This window comes from Bombus fervidus, chromosome 14 (genome assembly GCF_041682495.2).
Source record: "Bombus fervidus isolate BK054 chromosome 14, iyBomFerv1, whole genome shotgun sequence".
NCBI classification, from domain to species: domain Eukaryota; kingdom Metazoa; phylum Arthropoda; class Insecta; order Hymenoptera; family Apidae; genus Bombus; species Bombus fervidus.
The window spans coordinates 10163436-10179602 of record NC_091530.1 but is presented as its reverse complement, the minus strand read 5'-3'; the positions used below and the strand labels follow the sequence as shown (position 1 = coordinate 10179602).

General features: G+C 32.6%; 2 protein-coding genes across 7 annotated transcripts in view; both read left to right on the top strand.

Moving 5' to 3' along the window:
- Positions 1-134: 134 nt before the first annotated feature.
- Prp40 (pre-mRNA processing factor 40) lies at positions 135-3677 on the top strand. Of its 2 annotated transcripts, none has more exons than XM_072016285.1 (8): positions 135-273; positions 597-825; positions 906-1299; positions 1395-1832; positions 1922-2390; positions 2463-3098; positions 3165-3311; positions 3405-3677. In XM_072016285.1, exons 1-8 carry the CDS (start codon positions 271-273, stop codon positions 3600-3602), a joined length of 2514 nt encoding a protein of 837 aa, XP_071872386.1. In that variant the 5' UTR covers positions 135-270; the 3' UTR covers positions 3603-3677. The 2 variants fall into 2 exon arrangements, with proteins under 2 accessions (XP_071872386.1, XP_071872387.1); XM_072016286.1 differs by having other exon boundaries at positions 140-201.
- Positions 3678-4546: 869 nt separating this feature from the next.
- P5cdh1 (delta-1-Pyrroline-5-carboxylate dehydrogenase 1) overlaps positions 4547-16167 on the top strand; it is a 56270-nt gene continuing 44649 nt past the window's right edge. For 2 of the 5 annotated variants that reach the window (XM_072016292.1, XM_072016289.1), the window contains exons 1-7: positions 4547-4786; positions 6591-6804; positions 6897-7331; positions 7461-7871; positions 7942-8120; positions 8195-8383; positions 8449-8685. In XM_072016292.1, coding sequence (XP_071872393.1) covers positions 4743-4786; positions 6591-6804; positions 6897-7331; positions 7461-7871; positions 7942-8120; positions 8195-8383; positions 8449-8683 — 1707 coding nt within the window. In that variant the 5' untranslated portion in view covers positions 4547-4742 and the 3' untranslated portion in view covers positions 8684-8685. Of the gene's footprint in view, positions 4787-6590; positions 6805-6896; positions 7332-7460; positions 7872-7941; positions 8121-8194; positions 8384-8448; positions 8686-9059; positions 9802-10781; positions 10883-11202; positions 12817-16167 lie in introns of those variants that run through there. The other 3 variants (XR_011801533.1, XM_072016291.1, XM_072016288.1) reach the window with 3 other exon arrangements.

Below are 16167 nucleotides of genomic sequence, written 5' to 3'. Positions count from 1 at the left end.
AATATTGGATTAAAACATTAATATAATTGTCTTATTATAACGTAGCTTTATATACCAACTTTTAATCTATATGCCCACAATGTTTACTCATTTCTTATGATCACCACATACATAAAATTTACTTTCACGCGTTAGTTGAGTATAAATACGCGTTACAGTTTACATCTGAAGTAGAATACTGTTGCTTATATCATTTAATTTGTAAGGAATTACAATAATTCTATTTTCAATGATTTGATTTAAAAGGAAAATACTTTCATTCTGTAGAAAATGGTATGGTATTATTAAACGAAGTGATGTATAACCTTACATATTAGTAGTTACCTTACATATTCTGTAGTTAAAAAGTTTATACAAATTTATTTAATTTATCTTTAAAGAAAATTTTTATAATTTAACTTACATACTCAAAATTTTTATTCCTTTTCTATTTTGTTTTGATAATATATGAGAAAAGTACACTTGAATTAAATCTTCTGAGAATAAATTTAGAAAATAATTTTTTATAATGTATTACACATGTGTGTGATTCCATACATAGAAACACTTAATTTAATTATTTGTAAGTTTAACTTGTACATTATTTTATGTTACAGGCTTCAAATGATGGTATACCTCCACCTACTGCGGTACCAGGGTTTCCACCAGCGACTCCAAATATTGCTTCCACTTTTGTACCACCTATTATGCCTACTGCACCTTTTATACCTCCTCCTAGTTTACCACCTGGTCCACCCGGTATAATGCCTCCACAGTTTTCTATACCTCCACCAGGGTTTAGTTTTCCAATTACTGCTGCTCCTCCACCTGATACTGGAGTTATAGGTTAATACTTTTTTTAATTAAAGGATATTTTTCATCTTTTAGGAATAATATGCTTTATTTAAATATCATTTATATTTTAGCTGCACCTCCTCAAATAACGGCACCAGGTATTCCTCCCCCTGCACCTATAGCAAGTGAAACCACATCAGGTGTTCAACCTATTGCAACGACAGAAAAAAAGACTGATTGGACTGAACATAAAGCTCCTGATGGAAGAATATATTATTATAATAGCGCTACAAAACAATCTTTGTGGGAGAAACCAGATGAACTAAAAACACCTAGTGAATTGCTTTTATCGCAATGCCCTTGGAAAGAATATAAATCAGAGAATGGAAAAGTATATTATCACAATGTGACAACTAAGGAATCTAGGTGGACCATTCCTACAGAGCTAGAAGAATTAAAAGCAAGAATCGCAGCTGAAGAGGCTGCAGCTGCAGCTGCAGCAGTTGTTGCGAGTGCTACAAATACGTTAGTAAAAATTATATTTATTATAATTCACATATGCATATACATATGATAAAGAAACTTCAAGGTTGTAAATTATCAATATTTTGCCTTTTCAGTATAGTTCCTGCAGGTATTCAACATTTATCTCCAAATGTTGCAATTGCGAATACATCTCAAACTAGTACACCAGAACCAGGTGGAAAATCTGCAATTGAACAAGCCATGGCTGCAACTCTTGCAGCAATAAACATTCCTACTCCACCTGCAAAACCAGATGAAGATAGCAATTCTGCAAAAGGATCAGCAAATGATAGTCGTACCAGTACTCCTGAACCAAAAATGCAATTTAAAGATAAGAAGGAAGCAATTGAAGCATTTAAAGAATTGTTAAGAGAAAGAGATGTTCCATCAAATGCTACATGGGAACAGGCAGTAAAATTAATTCAAAGTGATCCTAGATATCCACAAATGAAAAAATTAAATGAACGTAAACAAGCATTCAACGCATATAAGACACAGAAACTTAAAGAGGAACGTGAGCAAGAAAGATTAAGGTAAGTATCATTGTGTAATATTATATAAAACTAGCATATTTTAATAGGGGAAACAAAACATAGAAAAACAGATATGTCATTTCAAACAGATTGAAGAAAGCTAAGGAAGATTTGGAACAATTTTTATTAGAAAATGACAGAATGACAAGTACAACAAAGTATTATAAATGTGAAGAAATGTTTGGTAATTTGGAAGTGTGGAGGGCTGTTGGTGATTCAGATCGCCGGGATATTTATGAGGATGTTATTTTTAATTTAGCCAAACGTGAGAAAGAAGAAGCAAAACAATTAAAAAAGAGAAATACTAAAAGATTAGCTCAAGTTTTAGATACTATGACCGATGTTACATACAGAACTACTTGGCAAGAAGCACAAGCATTACTTTTACAACACGCAGCTTTTGCAGAAGATGCAGACTTATTAGAAATGGATAAAGAGGATGCATTACTTGTTTTTGAAAATCATATACGTCAACTAGAAAAGGATGAAGAAGAAGAGAAAGAACATGAGAAAAAACGTAGAAAAAGACAAGAACGAAAAAACAGAGACGCATTTATAGTAAGTTTTACAAAATTATGAAATTTTATATCATTTTTACTAATGTTTTTCATAAGAACAATTGTTTCACAGAGTTTGTTGGATGAGCTTCATGAACAAGGAAAATTAACATCCATGTCATTGTGGGTAGAACTTTACCCAATGTTATCCGCTGATTTAAGATTTTCAGCTATGCTTGGACAATCTGGATCAACTCCATTAGATTTGTTTAAATTTTACGTCGAAGATTTGAAATCTAGATTCCATGACGAAAAGAAAATTATCAGAGAGATTCTGAAAGATAAAAATTTTGAAGTGCAAGTTAATACTACTTTTGAAGAGTTTGCTACAGTCGTATGTGAGGATCGAAAATCTGCAACATTAGATGCTGGCAATGTAAAATTAACGTACAATTTACTACTTGAAAAAGCCGAAGCCCGAGAGAAAGAACGTGTAAAGGAAGAAACTAGAAAGTTTAAGAAATTAGAAACTGGCTTTAAAAATTTACTAAAAACTCTTAATGTTGATTATCAAATGACGTGGGATGATGTAAGAAGTAAGATCGAAGAAGAACCAGATTTCAAAGCAATAACATTAGAAAGCGAGAGAGTTAGAATTTTTAAGGAATATCAACATGAACTTGAAGAAAGCTGTAGTCATCATCACATTAGAAGTAAAAAAAAGAAAACAAAAAAGGTGAAACGGAAGTCACGGTCGCGATCACATAGTGTAAGTATATTATGCAATTTTAGAGTCTAAATATTCATTTTAAACAATCGTTTTATTCTGTATTAGGAGTCTGAAGGTAGTGATAAAGGTTTGAAGAAAAAAAGACATAAATCAAGATCACCAAGTGTTCCCAGCAAATCGGATAGTTCCGAGTCTGATACTAGAAAATCAAAAAAGAAGAAGAGTAAAAAGAAGAGAGGTCGTAGTCATTCTGTAAGTTCAATTAATATTGCAATATAATTAACAATTTTCTAAGTTTGTTTAGATTTAAGTTTGCACATGGTTAATTGCACATGGTTGGTATAGCGATCACATTCGAGACTTCCGTCTTCTGAAGAATCGCCAGAAAGAAAACGAAAGGAAGAAAAACATAGAAGAGCTTCTGCTCATAGTGAAGGGTCTGTTACTGAAAATGCTGAACATCATGAACTTTCGGAGGATGAGTTGGAAAAACAAAGGGCACAACTATTACGTGAATTACAAATGCAGCAAGAAGACAATTGAAAAAAGTCTGCTTGCTAATAACATCTTCTGTAATTTTAGATAATTGAAATATTAAATTAAATGTGATTTGTACAAGTTGAATTATTCATTTATTTCCTCAGTATATTGATAAAATTTCTTTATAATTGATAGTAGACAAAAAGAAAAACAGAGTAATCTAGAGAATCCTATGATATACAATGAATCATAAATCTATGAAAGTATAATGTACCCGAAGTGAACATTTTGATTACATATTTTTCGAAAACAATTCTTTAATACATTGTTTTAAGACCTTGTATCTATTTTTGTGCATTTCATAAAATATACATTAATAAAATTGTTTCGGCTAGAAAAAGATCAACGGATATTTTATATGTTTTATTTTTAGATATTTGAAACATATAGTAACAATGAAATTATTTTATTACATTCATTTGGTTCACATTTTGTTTAAATTTTGATCAATTTAATTGATGTTACTTTGTATTAATACTATACTATATTCCACAAAAAAAAAAAAAACAAAATGTAAACCAAATGAATATAATAAAATAATTATATATATATATATATATAGATAGATATCAATAGATTAATTTAAATATGAATCCAAATATACCTCCTTAAGCAGGATCAAAATAGTTCATATTATTTTTTTCTCGATATTTATAGTTATTAATAGAGAGTTAATAATATTTTATATTTCGACATTTTGATACCGAAATATTTGACGATTCTTTCAACACTATATGTATTAAATAATCTGTTACAAATTTTATGAAATAACTTCTCGGATAAAATATCTTATAAATGACAATTAATCTATAATTGTATATTTACCTATTTTTGCTGTTATACATATTTTTATTTAAGAATTAACCAACGCCCTACTTTTTGGAATCTTATTACGGCCCTGTTTCATAGTCGAATTGACGGAGGGTGGGGTATACATGGGGGGAGGTTTGGCTCACTATTTGCTCGATGGTTGCCACTGTCGGGTTTCGTAGTTTCGACAGTTCAGCATCCTAATCAGTCTTTACAGTGATTATAGAGAGAAAGGTATATTGATATCTTTGCAAAATTTTTTACGACGAACGTGAAGGTGTTCATGTAAAAAGTTCTAAAGGGAATATAAGTTAAAAGAACTAAAAAAAGACAATGTTGAATCTTTGCCGTCAAGCGTTAATAATTAACAGTCAAAAGTGAGTAGCCAAACGCGAAATTACTAACTAAAATTACACGTATAAACAAAACTAAAGCTTTCGTAGTTGGTGTCTTGTGTATTTTATCAGATATGTTAAATCCCACTATGATATATTGATTACTTTCGCGCATTAACACACGCACTATGTAATAACGATATAAACGAAGGGGCGCGTTTATATGTAGATGTCAGCTCATTGGTGTGTTATTGGTCCTCTGATTCATTTTCTTTGTCTAAACTTCTCTGTTCACATACCTCTTCGTCTACGGAAAGGATAGACTACTTTGTGGGCTCCATCGGAATTTTCCACTATAATATGGACGTGAAAGGTGTTCTTTGGTAGTTTACCGACTATCATATTTTTGTCAATGTATTTTTGTATTTTTCTCTATTTAACTATTTTTGCAGGTCACTTTCCAATATCCATTTTAATGCATTACTTTTGTGCTTTTTTTTTTGCAAAGCTATATTATAATATATAGAACATATTTGTAAAATTTAATATTAGCCAGATTTGTAGTATTGACTGTAAATGTGAACATACCTATAAGGATGCATGTAAGAAGCATGAACTTTATTATATTTATTATATATGAACGTGTCATATCACTTGTATGTATATATATATATATATATATATATATATATATATATATATATATATATGTACGTATTTCGATCCTAATTTGCTTTGTTAAATGATTCTCATAAAATTATTCATAAATATTCATACTTTGAGATAATCAGATTACGTGTTAATATTACTTTGAAATAATATTTTTATTCATCGTATATATGTGAGCGCCCTTGAAACATATTTTTACAGACCAATACATATGGATAGAGCAGACAGTAACATCTGCTATAACGGACGTTTGTAAATGTATGAAATACACAGCAAAATTTTATGCGGTAGCCCCAATATTCGCTTATTGATACGTTCTAGATTTTTTTTTACAACTATTTTTTAGATTACAACTATTTCTTTCCGATTTGTTTGAATTCAAAATTTTACACACTATGTATATCATGTAATGTTTTGCGATATTTTGGAAAGGAATGTATTACTGAAAATAGTGAATCTTGATTACAAGGCCGCTTTGTATAATTGAAACGAGCGTACCTTTATATCGATTCATTCACTTCACCCATTTAACTTATCCGCAACTTCATTGATTTAATTCAATTGGGATAATTTTCGTTATCAAATTAATTTGTAATTAGTAATGCAGCGATAACTGTAATGACATGGGTCATTGAATTTGTGTTATGTAATAATCTGACCATGATGTCGGCTTGACACATGTAAGCAAGTTTAAAATAACATTCTTCCCTGAAAATAATTTCTCTCTCCTTTTTATTTATGTAAGATATATTTTTGATTTTATTTTAGATTTTAAATAAATAAAAATATTGCTTTTGTGTTATAATGCATATAGAAATAAATAATAATTTTTTATTTTTATAATTTTTGTATTATTTTCTATTACCTTTGTCATTTATTAAAAAAAAGATTGATTAGAGAAAATCTTGTGCTGAAGATAACATCATGAGTTCAACTCTTACTACAAAGTACATAGATAAATATTGACAGATGGTATCAAGAAGCTAATATGTATTCTCTCTTTTAATCTTATTATGTTCTATATCAGTAAATTTAGATACGAGTACATTTATAAACATTATGAATGTATAAATGGGATATGTGAAAATACTTGAAAAAAATGTTAAAATTGAAATAAGTTTGATTTTTTAGATTTTTATTACTTGTAATTATATATATTTCATACTTTTCTAAATAGAGTTGGTACAAGATGTTTAGGAACAATAATACCATTGCCAAATCCTGCTGAATTTCCTTTGGAAAATGAACCTGTCCTTAATTATAAAAAAGGTAGCCCTGAGAGGGCAGAATTGGAGAGAGCTTTGGATAAAATGTCCAGTGATTGTGAGGAAGTACCCCTGGTTATTGGAAATGAAGAAATTAAAACAGATTTATGTAGATATCAAGTTATGGTAAGTTAACAAGTACAATAGTAAAGAACTAACATAAAGTAAAAAACTAACAATAGAGTATATATTAGTGACAGTTATGATATATATTTCAGCCACATAATCATAAAGCAAAGGTTGCAAAGTATCATTGGGCAACACCTGATCTAGTCAAAAAGGCAATAGATGTTGCTGTAAAAGCTCAGCGTGAATGGGAAAAATGTCCATTTGAACAGCGTTTAGAAATCTGGTTGAGGGCAGCTGATTTGATGGCAACAAAATACAGACAGCAATTAAATGCTGCTACAATGCTCGGACAGAGCAAATCTGTTATTCAAGCAGAAATCGATAGTGCAGCAGAATTAGTTGATTTTTTTAGAATGCATGCATATTTTGCCAAAGAGGCTTTAAAATATCAACCAATTTCAACCAATTCTAAAGAAACATTAAATTCAATGAGATATAGAGGAATGGATGGTTTTGTTGCAGCAGTATCACCATTTAACTTTACTGCCATTGGTGGTAATCTTAGCTATACACCTGCTTTAATGGTTTGCATTTTTTTTATTATTTCATTTTTATGTGTCTTACTATACAAATGATTTATACATAGCAAACTCAAGCGCAGTACATGTTATACAATAAATGTATATTACAAACGTTGTATCACACATTTTTAGGGTAATGCAGTACTCTGGAAGCCATCTGATACAGCTTTACTTTCTAACTGGTGGATTTTTAAGATATGTAAAGAAGCTGGTGTACCACCAGGTGTAGTCAATTTTGTTCCATGTGAAGGTCCCGTTTTTGGTGACACTATAACTGCTTCACCTTATCTATCTGGGATTAATTTTACCGGATCAGTTCCCACGTTTAATCGTTTGTGGATGCAAATTGGCAAAAATCTGGGGAAGTATAAGAATTACCCCAAATTAATAGGCGAATGTGGTGGAAAAAATTATCATTTCGTACACGCGAGTGCTGATATAGAGTCAGTTATTAATGGGACCATACGAAGCGCTTTTGAATTTAATGGTCAAAAATGTTCAGCTTGCAGTAGAATGTATGTTCCAGAATCATTGTGGCCAAAGGTAGATTTCACACATAGTTTTGATTTCTGTCTTTTCAATTTTCCAATTTCAAACACTGTTATACATATAGATAAAGGAAGGCCTTTTATCGCTTCGTGACGCACTTAAAATTGGCGACGTCAGAGATTTTACCGTGTTTACCGGAGCCGTTATAGATGCTACTGCATTTAAAAGAATTTCTGGTTATATCAAACATGCCACAAAATCGCCTAATTTAAAAATTATCGGCGGTGGGAAATACGATGATTCGTACGTTTCATTTTACATACAATCTGTTAAATATGTATTTTCTTATTATTTTTAATTCCTTTCCTTTCCATTAGGGTTGGATACTTCATTGATCCGACAATAGTAGAAACAAAAGACCCTACAGATAAGATAATAACAGAGGAAATATTTGGCCCTGTATTAACAATATACGTTTATAAAGATTCAAACCTCGATGAAACGATGAAATTGGTAGAATCCTCGACACCTTATGCTTTAACTGGATCGATATTCTCGCAAGACGAGTAAGCATTTCATTTCGTTTCTAACATATTTGTACTTTATCTCATTATACAATGTTACCCTTCAGAGAATGGGCGAGAAGAGCTCTCGAAGAATTTAAATATACAGCTGGCAATTTCTATGTTAATGATAAATCGACAGGCTCGGTCGTTGGTCAGCAACCATTCGGTGGTAGTAGAATGTCTGGAACAAATGATAAGGCTGGCGGACCTCATTACGTTCTTCGTTGGGCATCGCCACAGTCAATCAAAGAAACATTTGTTCCTTTGCGTGAATACGATTATCCATATATGAGGTCTTAGATGTAAGTATTACTAACAGCTTGCAGTTATAATGTGAAGATACATATACTGATGCAACAGCATCTTATATTACAAATTGAAAAAGAGCAGATTTTCGGGTTGTTCGATAAGAAATAATGAAATATCTTCATGCATTCCTCTATGTGAATTCATGAAATTTGCGTATAAGGCGCTATTTGCACTCACAATACAAGTGACATGGGCTTTGTAGGAATTTATACTATAAAGCAAACTGCTTAAACACAAAGTAATTCACGATAAAGATAGTCGACTTTAAAAAAAAGATTCAAGTATTCAGTGGTTGGTAATACATATACCACTTGAACAGTATTTTTTTGTTTTTAATAAATGTGTTTATCGATTTGACGTTATATAGCGTACAAGGAAGACGAACATAAGAATAAGTACATATTTCTAAACTACTTACAAAGTAGTCTCGACATAAGCAACATAAGCGCAAGTCCACCTTAATACATATTTGCTGCCAATAGATAACACTAATGTTCTGCAAGTTGCAGCGTGTAGTGTCTATATTATTAAGATCAAATGTTTTAGTACAATAATATTTTAATATCTCAGGAATTACTATATGTGGTTGCAAACAAAGAGGCATTTTTTTTTGGTCGTACATTACAGTGATACAAGAAATTTTATAACAATATTATTCAAGTATGGTGATCGAGATAAATAACATCTGACGGTGTGTTTGAAGATTGTGATGAATGCGTACTAGTTAGAAAACCATCTGCTGTGTTTTTCTGACCTTACTTTTTTATATTCTTATATAGATCATTTACAATGGTTGATATTATATTATAAATGCGCAGCAAAGAAAACATTCATTTTACTGTGTAACTTACAAGACAATATGTAGACGCGGGACGAACACAGTAAAATGCAAAAGTTACCCTTAAATCCTTACATTGTGTTGTCAAGCCTGATCGTCGATCGTTTAGGCATGTTATTGTTAATAGTGTGATTGAGATAAAGCATCTTGCAAATCGAACAATTATTAATTATTATTAATTAAATATACAATAATATGTTAGATGTTGTGGCTGATGTTACGATGTAATTTAATTTAAGTGTACCATAGCAATAAAAACACTATACAATTAGATACTTTTAATATAAATTTTTCAATTGACTTATCAGTCATCTTGATTTATTGTTGTGATCGATCGCTTTCATTAAAAGTAATTTTACATTCCTAAAATTCCGAAATTAAAGATATGTACATAATGATAACTAGCAGTACACTTAATCATTGAATGATTAAGGAACGCAAATAAATGCCACAGCAGGTAAATAGAATGTTCGTCTACCTCTGTATTGTCAGTTACCCTGTAATGATAATGTTGACAATAATATTGCATTCTCAAAAAATGATGATTCCACTTTTATGAATCGATGATTACGTGAATCGTTATTACAATTTAAATTATTATTATATTATTATAATAGCACAGATGGTAATAATTAGATATGGCCATATGCTGAAATATCGACCGATTATTTCGAACTCACGTCAACAGAGTTCGCAATGACGTCAATTAACATTCGCTAATATTTTTTTGCATAAAATTTAGCTGTAACCTTAAAAACGGAATATCTTTAAAAATCTTTTTCAAAATCTTTTTAATGTTCCTTAAAAATATTACGTCATAATGTGTTACGTCGTAATACGTTCTTTAGCTATTCTATTTTATCAACTCTTGATAGATAGACTTATATCGAGATATTTAAAGCTACAAAAGATATAAATTTTAAAGGTGCATATTTAAATTCGTATTTCTTTATATAGCTACGTTTTTATTTTGAGCTATATAATCAATAAAATTATACTTTTCAAATATTACAATTTTTAAGCATTTTTTTTCGATCTGTAATTGTAGATAAGGAAGGAACTTTATGTCTTTTAATCCCTGTGCAGTCCCTGGCCATCAAATTAGGATCACTTAAAACTTTTAATTTTTTTCCTGTTTTTAGTGATATTGAGAAGCGTGAGCGAATTCTAACATTAAAGTTTATTATTTATTACGCTGTTATACATATACATGGTAGTGATTTGTATTTATCCCCTTTATCTTCGTTATAGGCTTATAGCTCATATGCTTTCCCGTATGATCCATATGCACTGTCTTCGAGTCTGCACTATTGTGTTAAATTTCTGTGTTTTTGTCCGCAGATTGAACATAAGTAAGTAGAACGTAGCATTTAAAGATGGGTATATAGATGATTTGATCATGGCCCAGACACTTTCAATGGCATTCAAATTGAGTGAATTATTCAATCATGAATACTTTTTAGCTTAGTATCCTCGTGCCACTTTCATTGCTAAGATTTCGTATTAGTATTTATGAATTGTTTCTTATTGTTGAAATTAAGAACAACTCGCCATTTATTTGTTACAATATATGAGTATATGATATACGTATTATAACTAAAAAAGGTTTCTACATGTAATCCAAATTCGATGACCTGAAACGTCTAAAGCAAATTTCGTATTTTTTATGTAGACTTATCAGCTGGAGGACAAATTACCTCCTCTTTCTCCTCCCCCTCCCCTTCTCCTCTCACGTCCTGATCGTACCATTTGCATTTTTCACAGTTCCTCGTTTCCCTTCGTTACTTGGTTGCTGGAACTTTACCTTCTGTCATTTCCACTCGACTCTCTTCGCTCCTCCCGTTCATTCCTTCTTTTTTCTCTTTCTATTTCTTTCTCTTTCACGGCACGTCGATGGCGCCGCCTTGACGAGCCCTGGAATGGGGTTGACATTGGAAGACATCGACGGAAGAAGTGGGATTCGATGGCTTAGGAGAAATCGTCGTTAATGGCTTTGCCGAAGGATTTCCTGGCGTTCTCGGTGCTTTTTTACGAGTTTTCCGGGCGCGACGATCTAAAGCGCTCACTCAAATCAAGATTTTCACCTTTTCAACGGCAGATGAGGCGGATGGCCAACCGTCCTCGCCTTGACGCGACGCCGTTTTTTTTTCATCCATCTCTCACCGCTTTTCGTCCTCCACGATCCATCCTTTCTTTCCTTTCTTTAGTTGAGCCCTTTTAGGACCTCCCCCCACCGCTTCTTTTTTCCGTGCTCGACTAAATGACTTGTTTTTTCGAGTTCTGCTTGGATCATCTTGTAGCGGGAGGACGAAGGTCCCGTCTTCTGCCCGGTAATCTGAAATTGACGTAATGATGATGGATGCACGGTCACGAAATTAATCGCTCCGTTTTCAATATCCTTGGCTACTGGTCCTACGTTTATCATAAGAGAGAACCGATAGTATTACTCGAAGATATCGTAGAAATGTTGAATTGCAAATGTTGTGGAAATTATTCAGCAACGCGGATAAATGTATAAAATGTAAATTGAAATGCTCACTTAAATAATTATTTCGTTCATAATAGAATCTCTGCTTTTATCCTTTCAAGCATATCTTTTCGTTTGATTGTAGATGTAAAATCGAAAGAGCTTCCATTCCACTTGCTAATTACCGGTATATACATTGTTAAAGTTCATTCTCGAAAGCAATTGTTTGTCGGAAACAGAATGTCGTTATTATCGGCAAATATCGAACAATGAACGAACAATGAAACCAAAGATTTAAAAAGAACAAAAGAAAATACGTCGCAAATTTATTAATTAGCGTGCAACCGATTGGTTCATTAACGGCCTCTAATGGAACACGTGTATTTGAAATTTAAGGATTTCATTGGCAACGGATACAATAGTAAATCAAGAGAATTGGATTTTTTAAAAATCTCATCATGTAATGGTTTCAAAGTTTCAAGAATAGAGAATTTTTAATAAAAATATTTTAAACGTAAATCATTTGAAAGAAAAATACAATGAATGTTTATTTTAATTAACGAGAGTTAACGCTTGCTTAAAAGGAGGAGTATGTTTCGAAAATCATGATATAAGTGATCTGGAAATGACTGAGTGATTATTTGGATAACATAATTCTCGGCAAGACGTTGAGATTGGATAAAGAAAAAGCGCTTGAGTTCCGGTACCAGTTCGCAGACGATGCTTATATTCTGCTCTCACGCAATATTAATCGTAGAGGAGTAACGTTTAACCATTTCATTCTACTGTTTCATACACGAAATAAACTTACCGCTCTTCCATTTTGTCTTGCATGGCTTCCTACATAATTTTCCTTTAGCCAACGTCCGAGTAAATAGACAGATTTTTAACGGAAGAGTTGGTCGTTTATCCTACAGAACACTTGTTAATTGTTACCTAAAGTCACATACATATAACATTTATTATCTTATATTACGTAATTATTTTATATTACAAAAAGCGAATGGAAAGAAACTTCATTTAAAAACATTTATTTAAATTTTGGAAACAAGACATTCTCTAACGAAAGCAAATTAATGTGAGAGTGACATGTCCATTCGTACTATACTAGTCTTATCTACTAGGTATACTATAGTTTAGAGATTTCATACGTAAACTAAACAAAATGGAAACGGTTATAATGAAATTTAAAGATAGTTTTATTTCGTATAAGATCTACAAATTTATCGTTCGCTATACAAACGTTAAAATAACAAGTTTAAATTTGCCACAAACTTAACAACTCATCAAAACACCAAACTTAAAACAAAGCGTATCGACAAGGATGCTACAAAATACTTGGAAATAGATGGTCCGACGTTTCGTCTCACGACGAAGGCTCTCGTGTCAATATTCTGACGAAATTCAATGACATCCGAACAAGGCGTGCTCGTCTTGCGTTGCAAGAATACAAGCAACCAGAAGATCAGGGTACGAGCGTGAGAGAGAGAGAGAGAGAGAGAGAGAGAGAGAGAGAGAGAGAGAGAGAGAGAGAGAGAGAGAGAGAGAGAGAGAGAGAGAGAGAGAGAGAGAGAGAGAGAGAGAGAGAGAGTAAAGGCGATACTACGGTGGCACTCGTGGGGTGGCGTTGGGTTTTAAAGGGTGGGAAGGATACAATATTTCAGAGTGGCGACAAGGAGCAAGCCTGCTTGCCACTGGCAAATTAATTAAATTCCTAGAGGCTGGCTGGAAAGGCTAAGGGGTTGGTTGGCGAACCGGGCAAGAGTCCTGTGTTCAGCTCGTGGGAATATTGTAATTAAGATATGCACTTCCACCCTCCCATTTTACCCATTGCAGTTTCCACACTCTATCCTCTCATTCTTGCCGCGGTGGATGATTTACGCTTCGAAGGACGCGGTATTGTCTGTTTCGACCGTTTCTAAATTGCATTCTATTATAGTTTGGGGCTCGAGGTTGACGCGCCACCGAGATTCTACTTCCTCTTACGGCCCGCTGCTTCAAATTACTCCACTCTGATTGACGCTTAATGCTTCTGTTTATATTGTGCGGTGTATACATATGGAAATGGGTTGAGCGTGCACGCGAAATAAGGGTCGAAACACGCCGGGGGTTTCGTAGATTTGTAAAATGGAACGATGGCCGAACCAGATGTTCTCGTATTGTCTCTACATTGCTGCAATTCCTATTTCTTTCTTTTTTTTTATGCTGTCGTTGCGATGCTCTTTTCATTGTCGCGATGTATTTTTTTTGGTCTCCTTATCCTTTGCTTTCTTTTTGAACTGAAATCTCATTTTCGGTACGTGTATTTTGTTTGTTCTTTTTATTATTGGAATACTTAGCTTGGCGTCGTCGTGCTATTTTCGTGTCAACATCTTTAAATCGTTTTTTTACTGTTGAAACCTCCTAAGTGTTCTCGTATTGTATCTTTATCGCTGAAATCAATTTTACTTGTTTATGTATTCCCGAGCTGTATTTTTGCTATTGGAGTTCGCCGTTTCGAAAGTTGTATTCCTCCCTTGTTACATCCACGAGTGTGGAAAACTTTTCAAAGTTTCAATTTCATCATGCTAGAGTACCGTACGAAGATATTGCTGAAAGAAAAAAGCTTGCAGGATTGATGGATTATTTTCCACACTGCGCTGGATTGGACACTCTCCACGCAAGTAGTTGGAATCGGAACTGGTCAAGAATGATTTCAGAGAAAATGTTCATACATTAGCGATCACGTTACCATTGATCGATCACAGGATAAACGTTAGTAGCATAAAGCAGCTTTGAGTACTTTGGTAATCGCATAAGAACAAAAAAAGGCTTAGGGAATTAGTTTTACTTAAAATTAGGATCACTTAAAGTAGGATCACTTAGGATCACAGCAAGTGGTAGTTCTGTATTCGATATTATTAATAAATTGGAAAAGTTCGAAACTCAGAAGCATCTTTGTTCGTGTTTGTCAAAACACATCGGTCGGATACTCGACTGTTTTTTTACAAAATAAACGGTGGTGTTTTTTCAAAGTTTAATCCCACAAAGCAATATTAAAACGTGGCAGATTAGCATAGTGTATACAGTCTACGCGACGAAAAAAACGAAAAAGAAAAAATATTCGTTCTCTCCTCTTGCGTATGGAAATGCGATGAAATTTCCCTCCGTGAATCACCGAGACCGGCGTGATCACTGTTTTTCAATATTATCAGAACATCGTTGTTATTCACTTTGTGTTTTCAGTGAAATTTCAATCTGCGTCGCTTCTTTTTTTCTATGTATATTCCCCATATCTTACTGCGTTTCTCTTTATTTTGCTGCTTTTCAAATATTTATTTAGACATCGATATACAGCAACTTATAAAAATATTCGTACAGTGGTAGAAATTTTCTGCGACTATGTAGTGAGTTCTACGATGTTTCATCATTTTGACGATCATTATACTACATTATTGTTCATAGAAAGTACGAAATATTTAACGCAATATTTAGCGCAATTATTAGAAAAGAATTTAAGCTGTGAATTATTTGTTATATTAATAAGCCTTGATATTCAACGAGATCTTATTTTTGAAATATTCAAGGAAATGAGAGAAATGTATATTTAATTCCAAAATTAAACAGGAAAATAATTTTGTTTAAATGGATTAATTGTTAAGGTCCTTGTTGAAATAATTACTTCTAAAAAAATTCTACACTTTTTCTTTTGTATATCCGTGATCTGGAGACCGCTGTTACGAAGAGAATAGAATTTAGTGAAAAACATTCAAAATAAGGAGAAATCCATATTATCCATATTATTGAATATAAATTTTGTTTCGGATTACATGGTCCAGAAACAAAAGAGTTTTCTATTGCTGTTTCTTGTAGCCTTCAGCTAGAGCTACACACCAAGATTAACTTGTATTGTCGTTTGCTATAAATATATGAACGTGATCCCTATCATACCCTCTTCCTATTGTATTATAACACTGTAAGAGTGATCTGGATCAGTATACCTGTACTTATACTTATATCTATACTTATTTCAATATATTTTTCTATTACAAATTCATCCACTCGTTCCTCTATCAGTCAACCTCAACAGTCCTAACTCTTCAAGTTGCTTTAAAAAAACGACTTACTATGTTTTAGTCCTATGCTCTTTACACTTAAGACGACTATTCATTTTTACAGAAAATATCTTCT